Source organism: Musca autumnalis, unplaced genomic scaffold, assembly GCF_047663935.1.
Source record: "Musca autumnalis isolate F117 unplaced genomic scaffold, ASM4766393v1 scaffold_4, whole genome shotgun sequence".
Lineage (NCBI taxonomy): Eukaryota > Metazoa > Arthropoda > Insecta > Diptera > Muscidae > Musca > Musca autumnalis.
Window position 1 is genome coordinate 85328253 of NW_027411977.1, and position 19272 is coordinate 85347524.

Genomic DNA, 19272 nt, shown 5'->3' on the forward strand with positions numbered 1-19272 from the left:
TCATGGTATTTTATAAGAAGACCTCATGGTCTTCTATAAGAAGACCTCATGGTCTTCTATAAGAAGACCTCATGGGCTTCTATAGGAAGACCTCATGGGCTTCTATAAGACCTCATGGTCTTCTATAAGAAGTCCTCAAAAGTCTTCTATAAGAAGTCCTCAGAAGTCTTCAGTAAGAAGACTTCATGGTCTTCTATAAGAAGACCTCATTGTCGTCTATAAGACCTCGTGGTCTTCTATAAGAAGTCCTCAGAAGTCTTCTATAAGAAGACCTCATGGTCGTCTATAAGAAAACCTCGTGGTCTTCTATAAGAAGTCCTCAGAAGTCTTCAGTAAGAAGACCTCATGGTCTTCTATAAGAAGATCTCATGGTCGTCTATAAGAAGGCCTCATGGTCTTCTAAAGGAAGACCTCATGGTCTTCTATAAGAAGACCTCATGGTCGTCTATAAGAAGACCTCGTGGTCTTCTATAAGAAGTCTTCAGTAAGAAGACCTCATGGTCTTCTATAAGAAGTCTTCAGTAAGAAGACCTCATGGTCTTCTATAAGAAGTCTTCAGTAAGAAGACCTCATGGTCTTCTATAAGAAGTCCTCAGAAGTCTTCAGTAAGAAGACCTCATGGTCTTCTATAAGAAGTCCTCAGAAGTCTTCAGTAAGAAGACCTCATGGTCTTCTATAAGAAGACCTCATGGTCTTTTATAAGAAGACATCATGGTCTTTTATAAGAAGACCTCATGGTCTTTTATAAGAAGACCTCATGGTCTTCTATAAGAAGACCTCATGGTCTTCTATAAGAAGACCCCATTGTCTTCTATAAGAAGACCTCATGGTCTTCTATAAGAAGACCTCATGGTCTTCCATAAGAAGACCACATGGTCTTATATAAGAGGACCTCATTGCCTTCTATAAGAGGACATCGCGTTCTTCTATAAGAAGACCTGATGGTGTTCTATAAGAAGACATGATGGTCTTCTACAAGAAGACTTCAGATCTTTTTAAGAGACCTTCTAAAGAGACCTCATGGTCTTCTATACGAAGACCCCATGGTCTTCTATAAAAAGACTTCATGGCCTTCTATAAAAGGACCACATGGTCTTATATAAGAGGACCTCATTGCCTTCTATAAGAAGACCTCATGGTCTTCTATAAGAAGGCCTTATGGTCTTCTATAAGAAGACCTCCAGGTCATCTTTAAGAAGTCCTCATGGTCTTCTATAAGAAGTCCTCATGGTCTTCTATAAGAAGACCTCATGGTCTTCTGTAAAAAGACCTCATGGTCTTCTTTAAGAAGATCTCAGAAGTCTTCAGTAAGAAGATCTCAGAAGTCTTCAGTAAGAAGACTTCTATAAGAAGACGTCATGGACTTCTATAAGAAGACCTAATGGTCATCTTTAAGAACTTCTCATGGTCTTCTACAAGATGGTCATGGTCTTCTATAAGAAGACCTTATGGTCTTCTATAAGAAGTCCTCAGAAGTCTTCAGTAAAAAGACCTCATGGTCTTCTATAAGAAGACCTCATGGTCTTCTCTAAGAAGACCTCTTCGTCTTCTCTAAGAAGACCTCATGGTCTTCTATAAGTAGACCTCGTGGTCTTTTGCAAGAAGACCTCATGGTCTACAAGAAGACCTCATGGTCGTCTATAAGAACACCTAATGGCCTTCTATAAGACCTGGTAGTCCTCTATAAGAAGACCTTAGAAGTCGTCAATAAAAATACCTCAGATCTTCTATAAGAACATCTCAGATCTTCTATAAGAGACAGATCTTCTATAATAGACCTTGGAAGTATTCTACAAGAAGACCTTAGAAGTCTTCAATAAGAATAGTTCATGATCTTCTTTAAGAAGACCTCATGGTCTTCTACAAGAAGACCGGAAGATCCTCCATAAGGGACCTTAGAAGTTCTCAACAAGAAGTCCTCTGAAGTCTTCAGTAAGAAGATCTCATAATGGTCTTCTATAAGAAGATCACATATCTTCTATAAAAGACCTTAGAAATCTTCTACAGGAAGACCTCATACTCTTCTATAAGAAGACCTCAAGGTCTTCGAGAAGAAGACCTCATAGTCCTCTATAAGAAGACCTCATGGTCTTCTATAAGAAGACCGGATGACCTTCTCTAAAAACACCGCATGATATTCTCTAAAAAGACCTCATGGTCTTCTATAAGAAGACCTCATGGTCTTCTATAAGAAGACCTCATGGTCTTCTATAAGAAGACCGGATGATCTTCTCTAAAAACACCGCATGATATTCTTTAAGAAGACCTCATGGTCTTCTAGAAGAAGACCTCATAGTCTTGTATAAGAAGACCTCATGATCTTCTATATAAGAAGACCGGATGATCTTCTCTAAGAAGACAGGATGATCTTCTCTAAGAAGACAGGATGATCTTCTCTAAGAAGGCCTCATGGTCTTCTCTAAGAAGGCCTAATGGTCTTCTGTAAGACCTCGAAAGTCTATATTAGAATACCTTATAAGGTTCGGAGAAGAACAATTTATTTTTCAAACAATTCAAATAACCAAATAGAACTCCGCCAAGTAATTGGATAACAGTGGATTGTGCATATTTTCTCGTTCACCAACACCACTACAAACCTCATCATAATAATAACACAAAAACATTCCCCCACCACTTACCTTGAACTCAACAATCTCTCCGCTTCATACGAAGTCATTGCATCCGGTAGACTATCTTCTCTACCGATGGACTCTGTTGTCTCCATCGGTTCTTCTTGTTCTTCTTGCACCATAGATTTTATTTTCTCCTCCACATAGAAATCATCAACAAAATCTGCATCTCCTTCTATGGTGCGCATTAAATCTTCCTCATCCTCACCGGCACTGGTGTCGGCATATTCCAGATCTTGTAAATCCAATGAATTGATGTTATTTACCATGGCGTTTGCAGGTGGTGGTGGCCGTTCGGGTAATGCTGGTATATCATTGGCCTCCTCGTCTAAGGAAGCAATTGGTGCCACACCTTTGGCAATTGATGATATAGAGCGTGAATTAGACGAGGAATTGGCATTGCTACCCCCCGATAATGGTGGTGACATGGGTGGTGTGGATTTGACGCTTATTTCCGAGCTGCGGCGGCGTATGGGCGAGACAATGCCAACCGGTGGTGAGGTAGCTGTTTTAATTGGTGAACCCATGAGGGAATTTGAGGCAGAAGAATTCGATTTGGTGGGTGACATTACGGCTGGGCGATCTTTTATTTCCTTGTTACCACCACCATAATAGATTTCTGCCGTTCCCGCCACTTCGGTGGTTTTGATAATGGCATATACCGTTGACGTTTCTTGGGCAAACCCATTGGCATGGAATTTCTTGTGCATATCGGTAACTTTGGCTGCGGTATCATAGAGTTCTGATTCACCATAGACTTCACGCGATTCACTGCCATCGGGTTTCAGGCGATAGCCAACATCCACATAATTAAGACTGGGTGTTTCAGCCTCATCTAAATCTTCAATTGTATAGCTATCATCGGCATTTGTTTCGGAATTGATAGACTTTGGCATTTTAGTTGCTGTGGGACTGCTTTGCCCACGATTTCCTGATGGTTGTTTGGAGCTTTCATATTCATAGGCTGGCCTTAGTTTGGCTTTAATTTCGGGTGAAGGTTCATTGAAACCACCTTCGTCAAAACTCGTTGTTGAAGAAACAATACTGGCTGGCCGCGATCCCAGACCGGCAGCAGGCATATTTAGGGAAATGCTAGAGATGCGTTTAGCCGAAACAGCCGAAGCTGATGATGAACGTTGTGGTGATGTAATGTGATTTTGTGCTGCTGTTGTTGTATTTGAATTGTCGGTGACATCGTTGTTGGTATTTTGGCGTTCCAATTTGTTAGAGCGTCCTGCAAGCAAAAGAAGAAGAAGAAGAAAGGAAAATTATGTTAACAAAAATCTATTATTGGAATAATTTTGAAATATTAGAGGTAGATTTTATGTTAAATGTTTCTTTGTTTCAAGAGATACACCTATTTCAAATTTAAATCTACAGTAGAGGACCCTGTGGTCATATACTCAGTAGAGCATCCTGTGGGTCATCATATACCTTGCATTAGAGGATTCTGTGGGTCATATACTCTAGAGGACCCTGTAGGCCATCTACTCCCGACCCTGTGGGCCATCTACTCTACAGTAGAGGACGTTGTGGGCCATCTACTCTTAAGTAGAGGGCTTTTTGGGCCATCTACTCTACAGTAGAGGACTTTGTGGGCCATCTACTCTTAAGTAGAAGGCTTTTTGGGCCATCTACTCTACAGTAGAGGACTTTATGGCCCATCTACTCATAAGTAGGTGGCTTTTTGGGCCATCTACTCTACAGTAGAGGACTTTGTGGGTCATCTACTCTTAAGTGGAGGACTTTTTGGGCCATCTTCTCTACAGTAGATGACTTTGTGGGCCATCTACTCTTAAGTAGAGGGCTTTTTGGGTCATCTACTCTACAGAAGAGGACCTTGTGGGCCATCTACTCTACAGTAGAGGACTTTGTGGCTATCTACTCTTAAGTAGAGGACTTTTCGGGTCATCTTCTCTACAGTGGAGGACTTTTTGGGCCGTATTCTCTACAGTAGTGGACTTTGTGGGCCATCTACTCTTAAGTAGAGCACTTTTTGGGCCATCTACTCTTAAGTAGAGGACTTTTTGGGTCATCTACTCGTAAGTAGAGGACTTTTTGGGCCATCTTCTCTACAGTATAGGACTTTGAGGGCCATCTACTCTTAAGTAGAGGACTTTTTGGGCCATCTACTCTTAAGTAGAGGACTTTGTGGGTCATCTACTCATAAGTAGAGGACTTTTTGGGCCATCTCCTCTTAAGTAGAGGACTTTTTGGGCCATCTACTCTTAAGTAGAGGACTTTGTGGGCCATCTACTCTTAAGTAGAGGGCTTTTTGGGCCATCTACTCTACAGTAAAGGACTTTGTGGGTCATCTACTCTTAAGTAGAGGACTTTTTGGGCCATCTTCTCTACAGTAGAGGACTTTGTGGCCCATCTACTCATAAGTAGATGGCTTTTTGGCCCATCTACTCTACAGAAGAGGACTTTGTGGGCCATCTACTCTTAAGTAGAGGACTTTGTGGGCCATCTACTCTTATGTAGAGGGCCTTTGGGCCATCTACTCTTAAGTAGAGGACTTTGTGGGCCATCTACTCTTAAGTAGAGGACTTTGTGGGCCATCTACTCTTATGTAGAGGGCCTTTGGGCCATCTACTCTACAGTAGAGGACCTTGTGGGCCATCTACTCTACAGTAGAGGACTTTGTGGGTCATCTACTCTTAAGTAGAGGACTTTTTGGGCCATCTTCTCTACAGTAGATGACTTTGTGGGCCATCTACTCTTAAGTAGAGGGCTTTTTGGGTCATCTACTCTACAGAAGAGGACCTTGGGGGTCATCTACTCTACAGTAGAGGACTTTGTGGGTCACCTACTCTTAAGTAGAGGACTTTTTGGGCCATCTTCTCTACAGTAGATGACTTTGTGGGCCATCTACTCTACAGTAGAGGACGTTGTGGGCCATCTACTCTTAAGTAGAGGGCTTTTTGGGCCATCTACTCTACAGTAGAGGACTTTGTGGGACATCTACTCTTAAGTAGAAGGCTTTTTGGGCCATCTACTCTACAGTAGAGGACTTTATGGCCCATCTACTCATAAGTAGGTGGCTTTTTGGGCCATCTACTCTACAGTAGAGGACTTTGTGGGTCATCTACTCTTAAGTAGAGGACTTTTTGGGCCATCTTCTCTACAGTAGATGACTTTGTGGGCCATCTACTCTTAAGTAGAGGGCTTTTTGGGTCATCTACTCTACAGAAGAGGACCTTGTGGGCCATCTACTCTACAGTAGAGGACTTTGTGGCTATCTACTCTTAAGTAGAGGACTTTTCGGGTCATCTTCTCTACAGTGGAGGACTTTTTGGGCCGTCTTCTCTACAGTAGAGGACTTTGTGGGCCATCTACTCTTAAGTAGAGCACTTTTTGGGTCATCTACTCGTAAGTAGAGGACTTTTTGGGCCATCTTCTCTACAGTATAGGACTTTGAGGGCCGTCTACTCTTAAGTAGAGGACTTTTTGGGCCATCTACTCTTAAGTAGAGGACTTTGTGGGTCATCTACTCTTAAGTAGAGGACTTTTTGGGCCATCTCCTCTTAAGTAGAGGACTTTGTGGGCCATCTACTCTTAAGTAGAGGGCTTTTTGGGCCATCTACTCTACAGTAGAGGACTTTGTGGGCCATCTACTCTTAAGTAGAGCACTTTTTGGGCCATCTACTCTTAAGTAGAGGACTTTTTGGGTCATCTACTCTTAAGTAGAGGACTTTTTGGGCCATCTTCTCTACAGTAGAGGACTTTGTGGGCCATCTACTCTTAAGTAGAGGACTTTTTGGGCCATCTACTCTTAAGTAGAGGACTTTGTGGGTCATCTACTCTTAAGTAGATGGCTTTTTGGGCCATCTACTCTAAAGTAGAGGACTTTGTGGGCCATCTACTCTTAAGTAGAGGACTTTGTGGTTCATCTACTCTTAAGTAGAGGACTTTGTGGGCCATATACTCTTATGTAGAGGGCCTTTGGGCCATCTACTCTACAGTAGAGGACCTTGTGGGCCATCTTTGTGGGTCATCTACTCTTAGGTTAAGGGCTTTTTGGGTCATCTACTCTACAGAAGAGGACCTTGGGGGCCATCTACTCTACAGTAGAGGAATTTGTGGCTATCTACTCTACAGTAGAGGACTTTGTGGCTATCTACTCTTAAGTAGAGGACTTTTTTGGTCATCTACTCTTAAGTAGAGGGCTTTTTGGGTCATCTACTCTACAGTAGAGGTCTTTGTGGGCCATCTACTCTTAAGTTGAGGGCTTTTTGGGTCATCTACTCTAAAGTAGAGGACTTTGTGGGCCATCTACTCTAAATAGAGGACTTTTTGGGTCATCTCTCTACAGTAGAGGACCTTGTGGGCCATCTACTCTACAGTAGAGGACTTTGTAGGTCATCTACTCTTAAGTAGAAGACTTTTTGGGCCATCTTCTCTACAGTAGAGGACTTTGTGGGCCATCTACTCTTAAGTAGAGGACTTTTTGGGCCATCTTCTCTACAGTAGAGCACTTTGTGGGCCATCTAATCTTAAGTTGAGGGCTTTTTGGGTCATCTACTCTACAGTAGAGGACTATGTGGGCCATCTACTCTTAAGTAGAGGACTTTGTGGGCCATCTACTCTTAAGTAGAGGACTTTTTGGGTCATCTACTCTACAGAAGAGGACCTTGTGTGCCATCTACTCTACAGTAGAAAACTCTGTGGGCCATCAACTCCATAGTAAAAGACCCTGTGGGCCATCTCCTCTGAAGTAGATGATCCTGTTGGCTAACTCTTCTACAGTAGAGGACCCTGTGGGCTATCTACTCTAGAGGAGAGGACCCTGTGGAATATCGGACACTGGACCATTTATTCTTATGTAGAGGACACTACGGGCCATACCTTCTACAGTAGAGGGCCCTGTGTTCCGTCTACTCTACGAGTAAATCGCCATGCGGAACGATCCTTACAGCCTTATAATCTGAATTAGACGACACTGTGAGTCATCTATCCTACAGTAGACTACACTGAAGGCCACCTACGCTGTAGTGGACAATCCTAAAAGCGTCCCCTTCTATAGTAGAAGATTGTATTTGAAAAATGCATGTTGTTCATGGTTTCATTGACAAACGTTTTTAGGGCAGCATTCGGAATTTATGAGTTTGGCTTCGAACGCTAACACCTTGTGTTTTCGAAGACGTGTGTTCAAATCCCAGCCTGGCTCAATCTTGTTTATTTATTTGAAGAGAAGAGATTCCCACATAACCACCAAATTAAGTGCTATACATTATTTTGTTACACCTAAATTTGGTTGTGACCTGGTGGTATTGAACCATGGAGCGTAGTAAATAAATTATGATTTGATAGAAAACATTTTATTTACGACACATTGGATCGCTTAACAATTTTACCAATTCATTTTGAAGGCCCAACAACAGAGAATAACGTAATTTCATTTCGGATGACAGTATTTTTAGCGGTGCAGCCAAATCGGGATGAGACATAACATGTGCCTTATACCGGGCCAACTCATTTTCCAAATAAGCACTGCAACCAGGACCGACATCACCACTGAGTTCGGCTGATATGGCTTCCAATAATTCACAAATATCTTCACTCATTTCTTGAAAATTGGGCGGAACATTCGATTTCATTTTCTTAATAATTTTTGTTGTAGAATTTATAACTTCCAACTTGGATTTGTTGTCGTCGGCGGCCTCTGTGTTTGAGACTGTGGTAGTGTTGCCAGCTTTACAAAGACCTATAAAAGTGTTAAGTGTGGTATTAAAATTTTTACACAATTCCGGTGTAAAATTTAAATCATCCAACAAATAACTGTTAAATGAGGTTTTCTCCAGGGCTCGGACATTGCTTGCTAACGGTGTTGTTGTTGTTGTTGTTGTTGCCTTTGTTAATTCATCAAAACCAGCCCTAGAACGATCAGCGCAAAAACATTTGGTGCCAGATTGTATTTGACATTGACAGGGTTTGGGAGGACAATGACAAGGTTTGGTGGTGCCGGGCATATTGGTTCCCCTTCCCGTGGTAACATTAAAATAGAGATTTGTGGAACCAACGGTGATGTGACCTGATTGAATAACTTTCAAAAGAATTCAAATAAAAAACGGGGTTGCAAGTTAACAGAGAGCTTTATTTACCTGGAGAATTTCTTTGTTTAATCGAATTATTATTGTTTTGATAATTTGGACAAAAATCCTCAGCGTTAGTAGTATGTTCCTGACCAACAACAACGCCACTATCTGAAATTTCTTCCAAGTCATCGTCATTTGTTGCACTTAACAATGTTGGACATTTTAAATTTTCTACGGAAGTTTCCGTTTGTAGTTCGGTGTGAAAATCAACTTTTTGCAATTTTTCAGCACTTGCCGGTGGTGCTCTTAAAAATGGTCCATATAATTTTCCCTCCACTAAGGCGGCGCACAAATGACTCATGTAAATATTAACTAGCCGCAAGTCATTAAAATCCTCTGCTTCATATGTGGACAAATAATTCAACCATTGACGTGTCAGCTGCAATTCCTTGGATTGATGTGGAAATACGTCCTCTGGTGATTTACACATCTCCAATAGAAAGAGGAAATCTTGAGGTAATTGCTCCAATTCCATGGTTTTTGATAATAATTTCTATTGAAATGAAAAATTTTACGAATAAAGAAAATAGTCCAAAGAATTTGTAACAGAAATGACAAATGAAAAAAAAATGTTCAGAAGCATTTCAAAAACTCACAGACACTGAGGGAAATAACCCAATAGAAAATCAAGTGTTCGATGACATTTTCGTCGTAGATGCGTTGTGGAAAATTCCGAAATTGTCATGTACGACAGCTTGCATGACCATATCTTTGTGTTTTGGTAACAAACCAAACCAAATGCTCAAAAAGCGTGCTTTGAAATAATTTCACACATACAGCTGTGTTCTAAAAACGAGGGCTACTAGAAAAGTTTTCGGCCTTATACTGAAGACGCGACTATTTATCATCAAAAACGGTTTTATTATATTCCCATATATTCTCCAGCACTTTTCACTTTCGAATTTCTGGAGACTTCAGGGGCTGGATTCTTGTTCTATAAAAATTCGAAATGAAAAATATTTTCTTTATAATTTTTTTCAAAGTCGTTGGATCCAGCAAAATTTTACTATCAAAAAAGGCTCATGTCGATTAGTGCATAGAAACGTTAAAGAAATACGATCGCGGTGCTTCAAACGAAGTTGTTCTATAAAAATTCGAAATTTTTCATTTCGAATTTTTATAGAACAAGAATCCAGCCCCTGAAGTCTCCAGAAATTCGAAAGTGAAAAGTGCTGGAGAATACATGGGAATACAATAAAACCGTTTTTGATGATAAATAGTCGCGTCTTCAGTATAAGGCCGAAAACTTTTCTAGTAGCCCTCGTTTTTAGAACACAGCTGTATGTGTGCAATTATTTCAAAGCACGCTTTTTGAGCATTTTTTGGTTTGTCACCAAAACACAAAGCAAGACATGGTCATGCAAGCTGTCGTACATGACAATTTCGGAATTTTCCACAACGTACCTTCGACGAAAATGTTATCGAGCACTTGATTTTCTATTGGGGTGTTTCCCTCAGTGTCTATGTGTTTTTGAAATGCTTCTGAACATTTTTTTTTTCATTTGTCATTTCTGTTACAAATTCTTTGAACTATTTTTTCGTAAAATTTTTTTTATTCAATAGAAATTTTTATCAAAAACCATGGAATTGGAGCAATTACCTCAAGATTTCCTCTTTCTATTGGAGATGTGTAAATCACCAGAGGACGTATTTCCACATCAATCCAAGGAATGGCAGCTGACATGTCAATGGTTGGATTATTTGTCCACATATGAAGCAGAGGAGTTGAATGACTTGCGGCTAGTTAATATTTACATGAGTCATTTGTGCGTCGCCTTAGTGGAGGGAAAATTATATGGACCCTTTTTAAGAGCACCACCGGCAAGTGATGAAAAATTGCAAAAAGTTGATTTTCACACCGAACTAGAAACGGAAACTTCCGTAGAAAATTTAAAATGTTCAACATTGTTAAGTGCAACAAATGACGATGACTCGGAAGAAATCTCAGATAGTGGCGTTGTTGTTGGTCAGGAACATACTACTACCGCTGAGGAATTTTGTCCAAATTATCAAAAGCAATAACAATAATAATTCGATTAAACCGATACATTCACCAGTAGTGGGATTCTGTAACTCGTTTTTGCTGTTATCGATAATTGTCGGTAAAATTAAAATGCTTATAATTTCGATAATTAACGAAATTTTTCGGTGAATAAAAAGTAGTCGCTAGCCTCTACCGACACAAACAGTGATGCCAACTTTTCTTTATGTTTTTAGTCATAATTTTGCGATTTAATTTTTGTCGGTAACAGCAAAATGAGTTACAGAATCCCACTACAGGTAAATAAAGTTCTCTGTTAACACGCAACCGGTTTTTATTTGAATTCTTTTGAAAGTTATTGAATCACAAGGTCTCATCACCGTTAGTTCCATAAATCTCTATTTCAATGTTACCACGGGAAGGGGAAGCAATATGCCAGGCTCCAACAAACCTTGTCATTGTCCTCCCAAACCCTATCAATGTCAAATACAATCTGGCACCAAATGCTTTTGCGCTGATCGTTCTAGGGCTGGTTTTGAAGAATTAACAATAGCAACAACAACAACGCCGTTAGCAAGCAATGTCCGAGCCCTTGACAAAACCTCATTTAACAGTTATTTGTTGGATGATTTAAATCTTACACCGCAATTGTGTAAAAATTTTAATACCACACTTAACACCTTTATAGGTCTTTGCAAAGGTGGCAACACCACCACAGTCTCTAACACGGATGCCGACGACGACAACAAATCCAAGTTGGAAGTTATAAATTCTACAACAAAAATTATCAAGAAAATGAAATCGATTGTTACGCCAGATTTTAAAGAAATGAGTAAAGATATTTGTGAATTATGGGAAGCCATATCAGCTGAACTCAGTGGTGATTTATTTGGAACATGAGTTGTCCCGTTATAAGGCACATGCTATGTCTCATTCCGATTTGGCTGCACCGCTAAAAATACTGTCATCCGAAATGAAATTACGTTATTCTCTGTTGTTGGGTCTTCAAAATGAATTGGTGAAATTGTTGAGCGATTCAATGTGTCGTAAATAAAATGTTTTCAATCAAATCATAATTGATTTAATCCGTTCCATGGTTCAATACCACCTGGTCACGACCAAATAAGGTGTAACAAAATAATGTATAGCACTTAATTTGATGGTTATGTGGGAATCTCTTTGGCTTTAAATGAACTTCGACTTAACAGGTAAAATTACAAAGAAATAAACAGGATTGTGACAGGCTGGGAATTGAACACATGTCTTCGAAAACACAACGTGTTTACGTTCGAAGCCAAACTCATAAATTCCGAATGCTGTGCTAAAAGCGTTTGTCAGTGAAACCATGGACAACATGCATTTTTCAAATACAATCTACTACTGTAACAGGGGACGCCTTTAGGGTTGTCCATTACAGAGTAGGTGGCCTTCAGTGTAGTCTACTGTAGAGTAGATGACGCACAGTGTCGTCTAATTCAGATTATAAGGCTGTAAGGATCGTTCCGCATGGCGATTTAATCGTAGAGTAGACGGCACACAGGGTCCTCTACTGTAGAAGAGATGGCCCTTGGTGTCCTTTACATAAGAAAATATGGTCCACAGGGTCCGATATCCCACAGGGTCCTCTGCTCTAGAGTGGATGGCCCACAGGGTTCTCTGATCTAGATTAAATGGTCCAAAGGGTACTCTACTATAGACTTGATATCCCACAGGGTTGTTGGATCTTCTCTCTACTATAGAGTAGATGGCGTACTGGGTCCTCTACTGTAGAAGAGTTAGCCAACAGGATCCTCTACTTTAGAGAAGATGACCCACAGGGTCTTTTACTATAGAGTTGATGGCCCACAGGGTTCTCTACTGTAGAGTAATTGGCCCAAAGGCCCTCTACATAAGAGTATATGACCCACAAGGTCCCCTACTGTAGAGTAGATGACCCATAAAGCCATATACTTATGAGTGGATGGCCCACAAAGTCATCTACTGTACAGCAGATGGCCCACAAAGTCCTCTACTGTACAGTAGATGACCCACAAAGTCCTCTACTGTAGAGTAGATGGCCCACAAGGTCCTCTACTGTAGAGTAGATGGCCCAAATAGTCCTCTACTTACGAGTAGATGACCCACAAAGTCCTCTACTGTAGAGAAGAGAGACAGCGTCCTCTACTGCAGAGTAGATGACCCAAAAAGTCAAATGCATGCTGGTGGAAATGTCAAATGGCGCCTAGTGTTGCCTAGGCCAGGAACTTATTTAGTTGCCCTCGTATAAGGATAATAGAATAAAAACATTTTTAAAAAAAAATTATAACTAATTGTTGTCCAAAGTCGGAGCCTAGTTTTTTTCAGAATTCCGGTTCCAACATTTGCTGCACGTCGACATTTCATATTGGGTTTGCTTCAAGCAAACTTGGACAAGCATGCTTGGGCAAAATATGTTTCGGACAATTTGGAGTCGATTTATCAATGTTCGTCCATCTGTCTGGCTAGCTGGTGCGCACGGTAATTTTCGCAAAGAAAGGGTGCATCTATGTACCCTTTCTGAAAGAAAGGATACATCTATAGACACCTTGTGAAAGAAAGGGTGCATCTATAGACGCTTTCTGAAAAAGAACTGCATCTATAAACCCTTTCTGAAGGAAAGGGTACATCAATAGACCCTTCTGCAAGAAAGGGTGCATCTATAGACGCTTTCTGAAGGAAAGGGTGCATCTATAGACCTTTCTGAAAAAAGGGTGCACGCATAGACCCTTTCTAAAAGAAAGGGTGCATCTCTAGACGCTTTATGAAAGAAAGGGTGCATCTATAGACCCTTTCTGAAAGAAAGGGTGCATACATAGACCCATTCTAAAAGAAAGGGTGCATCTACAGACCCTTTCTGAAAGATATGGTGCCTCTATAGACCCTTTCTGAGAGAAAGGGTGCATCCATAGAACCTTTTCTGAAAGAAAGGGTGCATCTACAGACCCTTTCTGAAAGATATGGTGCATCTATACACACTTTCTGAGAGAAAGGGCGCATCTATAGATCCTTTCTGAAAGAAAGTGTGCATCTATAAACCCTTTTGGAAAAATCGGGTGCATCTATAGACCCTTTCTGAAAGATATGGAGTATCTATAGACCCTTTCTGAGAGAAAGGGCGCATCGATAGATTCTTTCTAAAAGATAGGGTGCATCTATAGACCAGTTCTAAACGAAAGGGTCATTTATAGACCCTTTTCCAAAAAAGGGGTGCATACATAGACACATTCTAAAAGAAAGGGTGCCTCTACAGACCCTTTCTGAAAGATATGGTGCATCTATAGACCCTTTCTGAGAGAAAGGGTGCATCTATAGACCCTTTCTGAAAGAAAGGGTGCATCTATAGACCCTTTCTGAAAGAAAGGGTGCATCTATAGACCCTTTCTGAAAGAAAGGGCGCATTTATAGATCTTTTCTTAAACAAAGGGTGCATCCATAGACCCTTTTTGAAACAAAGGGTGCATCCATAGACCCTTTTTGAAAGATATGGTGCATCTATAGACCCTTTTTGAAAGAAAGCGCATCTTTAGACGATTTTTGAAAAAGGGGTGCATCTATAGACCCTTTCTATAGACCCTTTCTGAAAGAAAGGGTGCATCTATAGAACCTTTCTGAAAGAAAGGGTGCATCTATAGAACCTTTCTGAAAGAAAGAGTGCATCTATAGAACCTTTCTGAAAGAAAGGGTGCATCTATAGAACCTTTCTGAAAGAAAGGGTGCATCTATAGAACCTTTCTGAAAGAAAGGGTGCATCTATAGAACCTTTCTGAAAGAAAGGGTGCATCTATAGAACCTTTCTGAAAGAAAGGGTGCATCTATAGAACCTTTCTGAAAGAAAGGGTGCATCTATAGACCCTTTCTGAAAGAAAGGGTGCATCTATAGACCCTTTCTGAAAGAAAGGGCGCATTTATAGATCTTTTCTTAAACAAAGGGTGCATCCATAGACCCTTTTTGAAAGATATGGTGCATCTATAGACCCTTTCTGAAAGAAAGCGCATCTTTAGACGATTTTTGAAAAAGGGGTGCATCTATAGACCCTTTCTGAAAGATAGGGTGCATCTATAGACCCTTTCTGAAAGATATGGTGCATCTATAGACCCTTTCTATAGACCCTTTTTTAAAATAAAGGGTGCCTCTATAGAACCTTTCTGAAAGAAAGGGTGCATCTATAGAACCTTTCTGAAAGAAAGGGTGCATCTATAGAACCTTTCTGAAAGAAAGGGTGCATCTATAGAACCTTTCTGAAAGAAAGGGTGCATCTATAGAACCTTTCTGAAAGAAAGGGTGCATCTATAGAACCTTTCTGAAAGATATGGTCCATCCCTTTCTGAAAGAAAGGGCGCATTTATAGATCTTTTCTGAAACAAAGGGTGCATCCATAGACCCTTTTTGAAAGAAATAGTGCATCTATAGAACCTTTCTGAAAGAAAGGGTGCATCTATAGACCCTTTCTGAAAGAAAGGGTGCATCTATAGACCCTTTCTGAAAGAAAGGGTGCATCTATAGACCCTTTCTGAAAGAAAGGGCGCATTTATAGATCTTTTCTTAAACAAAGGGTGCATCCATAGACCCTTTTTGAAAGATATGGTGCATCTATAGACCCTTTCTGAAAGAAAGCGCATCTTTAGACGATTTTTGAAAAAGGGGTGCATCTATAGACCCTTTCTGAAAGATAGGGTGCATCTATGGACCCTTTCTGAAAGATATGGTGCATCTATAGACCCTTTCTATAGACCCTTTTTTAAAATAAAGGGTGCCTCTATAGAACCTTTCTGAAAGAAAGGGTGCATCTATAGAACCTTTCTGAAAGAAAGGGTGCATCTATAGAACCTTTCTGAAAGAAAGGGTGCATCTATAGAACCTTTCTGAAAGAAAGGGTGCATCTATAGAACCTTTCTGAATGAAAGGGTGCATCTATAGAACCTTTCTGAAAGAAAGGGTGCATCTATAGAACCTTTCTGAAAGAAAGGGTGCATCTATAGAACCTTTCTGAAAGATATGGTCCATCCCTTTCTGAAAGAAAGGGCGCATTTATAGATCTTTTCTTAAACAAAGGGTGCATCCATAGACAATTTTTGAAAGAAAGGGTGCATCTATAGAACCTTTCTGAATGAAAGGATGCATCTATAGACCCTTCTGAAAGAAGGGGTGCTTACATATCCCCTTTCTAAAGAAAGGGTGCATCTATAGACCCTTTTTTAAAAGAAAGGGTGCCTCTATAGAACCTTTCTGAAAGAAAGTGTGCATCTATAGACCCTTTCTAAAAGAAAGGGTGCATCTATAGAACCTTTCTAAAAGAAAGGGTGAATCTATAGACCCTTTCTAAAAGAAAGGGTGCATTTATAGAACCTTTCTGAAAGAAAGGGTGCATCTATAGAACCTTTCTGAAAGAAAGGGTGCATCTATAGAACCTTTCTAAAAGAAAGGGTGCATCTATAGAACCTTTCTGAAAGAAAGGGTGCATCTATAGAACCTTTCTGAAAGAAAGGGTGCATCTATAGAACCTTTCTGAAAGAAAGGGTGCATCTATAGAACCTTTCTGAAAGAAAGGGTGCATCTATAGAACCTTTCTGAAAGAAAGGGTGCATCTATAGAACCTTTCTGAAAGAAAGGGTGCATCTATAGAACCTTTCTGAAAGAAAGGGTGCATCTATATAACCTTTTTGAAAGAAAGGGTGCATCTATAGAACCTTTCTAAAAGAAAGGGTGCATCTATAGAACCTTTCTAAAAGAAAGGGTGCATCTATAGACCCTTTCTGAAAGAAAGGGTGCATCTATAAAACCTTTCTGAAAGAAAGGGTGCATCTATAAAACCTTTCTGAAAGAAAGGGTGCATCTATAAAACCTTTCTGAAAGAAAGGGTGCATCTATAAAACCTTTCTGAAAGAAAGGGTGCATCTATAAAACCTTTCTGAAAGAAAGGGTGCATCTATAAAACCTTTCTGAAAGAAAGGGTGCATCTATAAAACCTTTCTGAAAGAAAGGGTGCATCTATAAAACCTTTCTGAAAGAAAGGGTGCATCTATAAAACCTTTCTGAAAGAAAGGGTGCATCTATAAAACCTTTCTGAAAGAAAGGGTGCATCTATAAAACCTTTCTGAAAGAAAGGGTGCATCTATAAAACCTTTCTGAAAGAAAGGGTGCATCTATAAAACCTTTCTGAAAGAAAGGGTGCATCTATAAAACCTTTCTGAAAGAAAGGGTGCATCTATAAAACCTTTCTGAAAGAAAGGGTGCATCTATAAAACCTTTCTGAAAGAAAGGGTGCATCTATAAAACCTTTCTGAAAGAAAGGGTGCATCTATAAAACCTTTCTGAAAGAAAGGGTGCATCTATAAAACCTTTCTGAAAGAAAGGGTGCATCTATAAAACCTTTCTGAAAGAAAGGGTGCATCTATAAAACCTTTCTGAAAGAAAGGGTGCATCTATAAAACCTTTCTGAAAGAAAGGGTGCATCTATAAAACCTTTCTGAAAGAAAGGGTGCATCTATAAAACCTTTCTGAAAGAAAGGGTGCATCTATAAAACCTTTCTGAAAGAAAGGGTGCATCTATAAAACCTTTCTGAAAGAAAGGGTGCATCTATAAAACCTTTCTGAAAGAAAGGGTGCATTTATAGACCCTTTCTGTAAAAAAAATACCCTTTCAAAATCTGTTTCAGAAACTTTAGAGTCGACCTAAAAATGTCTCCCCATCTGTCTGGCTAGATGGTGGGCACGATAACTCTCGAACAAAGCAACCAATTCGAATCAAATTGTGACATTCTTAATATTTTGTCCAAACTTAATTTAAGTTCGAAGATGGGTCATCGGTCCACTACTTCCTGTACCTCCTCTACAGAAGTTCGAACATTTTTAGATAAAATGATGCGTATGATAACTTGTATATAGTAATATTACTTCCAAGCATAGATGGGGTTTGAATATGGATTGTATCGGTCCACTACTTCGGGTACCTTCAACACAAAACTCGTGAAAAGTAAAGTTTAAGAGTTTTTCGCGGATCGTTTTGAATTTTTTTCTTAATATTTAAAACCAAGTTTTATCAATGATTGCACTTTTCGATTTTCTTAAAATTAAATTTAAGTTCTATTTGGTAGTGGCATTCAAATAACTATTTTTTTTAATTTTTTAAAATATGTCAATAAGGTCTGCCACATACCAAAACTGTCACTCTTCGGGGCCATATTTCGATGAAATGTTATGGTGAATAAATAACTCATGGCGGACAATATCTAATAAAGTCATGGATTGTTAATGGGGAAAATAAATAAATATGCAGTGGAAGCTCTTGAATTGAAATAAATATGTATATTTTAAGGTGTATATTAGGGTTATGACTTTTTGACATTTTTCCTCAAAAATGATTTCCTGTAGCAGGGATGAATGAACTTTTGCCTATTAATCACTATGCTATCGTTTATTCCATTGAAATATAAAAAAAGTTCACGCACAAATCGATTTTAAAAAAATAATTTTTTGAAAAAATATATGAAATGAAAAAAAAAAAAATTTTCAAAAAATTATTTTTTGTTGCACGAATGAATAAATATAAGCCTACTAATAACTATAATAACGTTTATTTCATTCAAATATTAAAAAAGTCGGGAAAAAGGCACTTTGAAAAAATTTTAAATTTTTTGTTTTTGTTAAAAAATTATATTTTTGAATAAAAGCGTTTACGACATTTTTACGATTCTCAGAATTGAAGAAAAATAGTGAGAAATAAATTTTATGTCATTTTAATTATCTCATGTGGTTTTAAAGTTTATTTTCAATTATATATCTGTTTTCAGTGACTTCAAAAAATTGTCCATAATTTTGATAAATTCAAATTTTAAAATCATTTTGTGCGTGAGGTTTTTTCATTGAATCACCTTATAATTAAGATTTTATGTAATCTTATGGCAAAACTCATCACGCTATGATACAGGGATATGAGGTTGTAAAAAAGTCATAACCCTAGTGTATATGTATTAAGGGAAGATGTGTTGGGAAAACCTGTTCATATTGGGTTTGCTTCTTTTTTTGGTCACAGGCTGAAGGTATATTTATGCCAGCATACTTCAATTAAAAAGTTCTGTCCGCTCGAAATTACCATTTTTTACTTATTTATGTCTCATGATGAGTAACATAAAATATTCCTTACAGCAGAAGAAATAATGTCAATTTGTATGTGTGAATTATAAATATGAATATGCGAAAATTTAGTTTCCGTATAATATGTGTCTATTTTTAAACTCAAAGAATAGTTTAAGCAAACAAATATAGTTTCCATTATTCATTTGTCACTACATGTTCATAATTCATAGACTTGCCTCCGCCCTCAACTGTCATGGACATTTTGTTGATTTTATTATTAGTTGTGTTTCTATTTCTGTATAAAAAAAAACAATAATATGAGTTTTTATATTTAAAAAAATATTTTTATTATAAATGTTATCTTTTATACGCACGAGTTATATTTTACGTCCAGAAGAGATGTTTGAGGAACAAGTTCTTAGTATACATTGCTGCGATTTTTTTTCTATATGTTTCAGAGAAATTGTA

The 19272-nt window shown here is 38.9% G+C and overlaps 3 protein-coding genes across 32 annotated transcripts in view; 1 reads left to right on the top strand and 2 right to left on the bottom strand.

The window, feature by feature from the left end:
* Window positions 1–19272, bottom strand: part of Spn (protein phosphatase 1 regulatory subunit spinophilin) — a 347126-nt gene that overhangs the window by 102699 nt on the left and 225155 nt on the right. For all 29 annotated transcript variants that reach the window (XM_073982797.1, XM_073982823.1, XM_073982817.1 and 26 more), the window contains one exon: window positions 2640–3864. In XM_073982797.1, coding sequence (XP_073838898.1) covers window positions 2640–3864 — 1225 coding nt within the window. The remainder of the gene's footprint in view (window positions 1–2639; window positions 3865–19272) is intronic.
* LOC141402117 (uncharacterized) lies at window positions 7936–9297 on the bottom strand. 2 transcript variants are annotated; one of them, XM_073982830.1, is made up of 3 exons: window positions 8735–9291; window positions 8413–8676; window positions 7936–8337 (listed from the first exon to the last, which is right to left on the bottom strand). In XM_073982830.1, exons 1-3 carry the CDS (start codon window positions 9201–9203, stop codon window positions 7952–7954), a joined length of 1119 nt encoding a protein of 372 aa, XP_073838931.1. In that variant the 5' UTR covers window positions 9204–9291; the 3' UTR covers window positions 7936–7951. The 2 variants fall into 2 exon arrangements, with proteins under 2 accessions (XP_073838931.1, XP_073838930.1); XM_073982829.1 differs by having other exon boundaries at window positions 7936–8676; window positions 8735–9297.
* LOC141402118 (uncharacterized) lies at window positions 10248–11617 on the top strand. Its single transcript, XM_073982831.1, has 2 exons — window positions 10248–10549; window positions 11398–11617. Exons 1-2 carry the CDS (start codon window positions 10310–10312, stop codon window positions 11476–11478), a joined length of 321 nt encoding a protein of 106 aa, XP_073838932.1. The 5' UTR covers window positions 10248–10309; the 3' UTR covers window positions 11479–11617.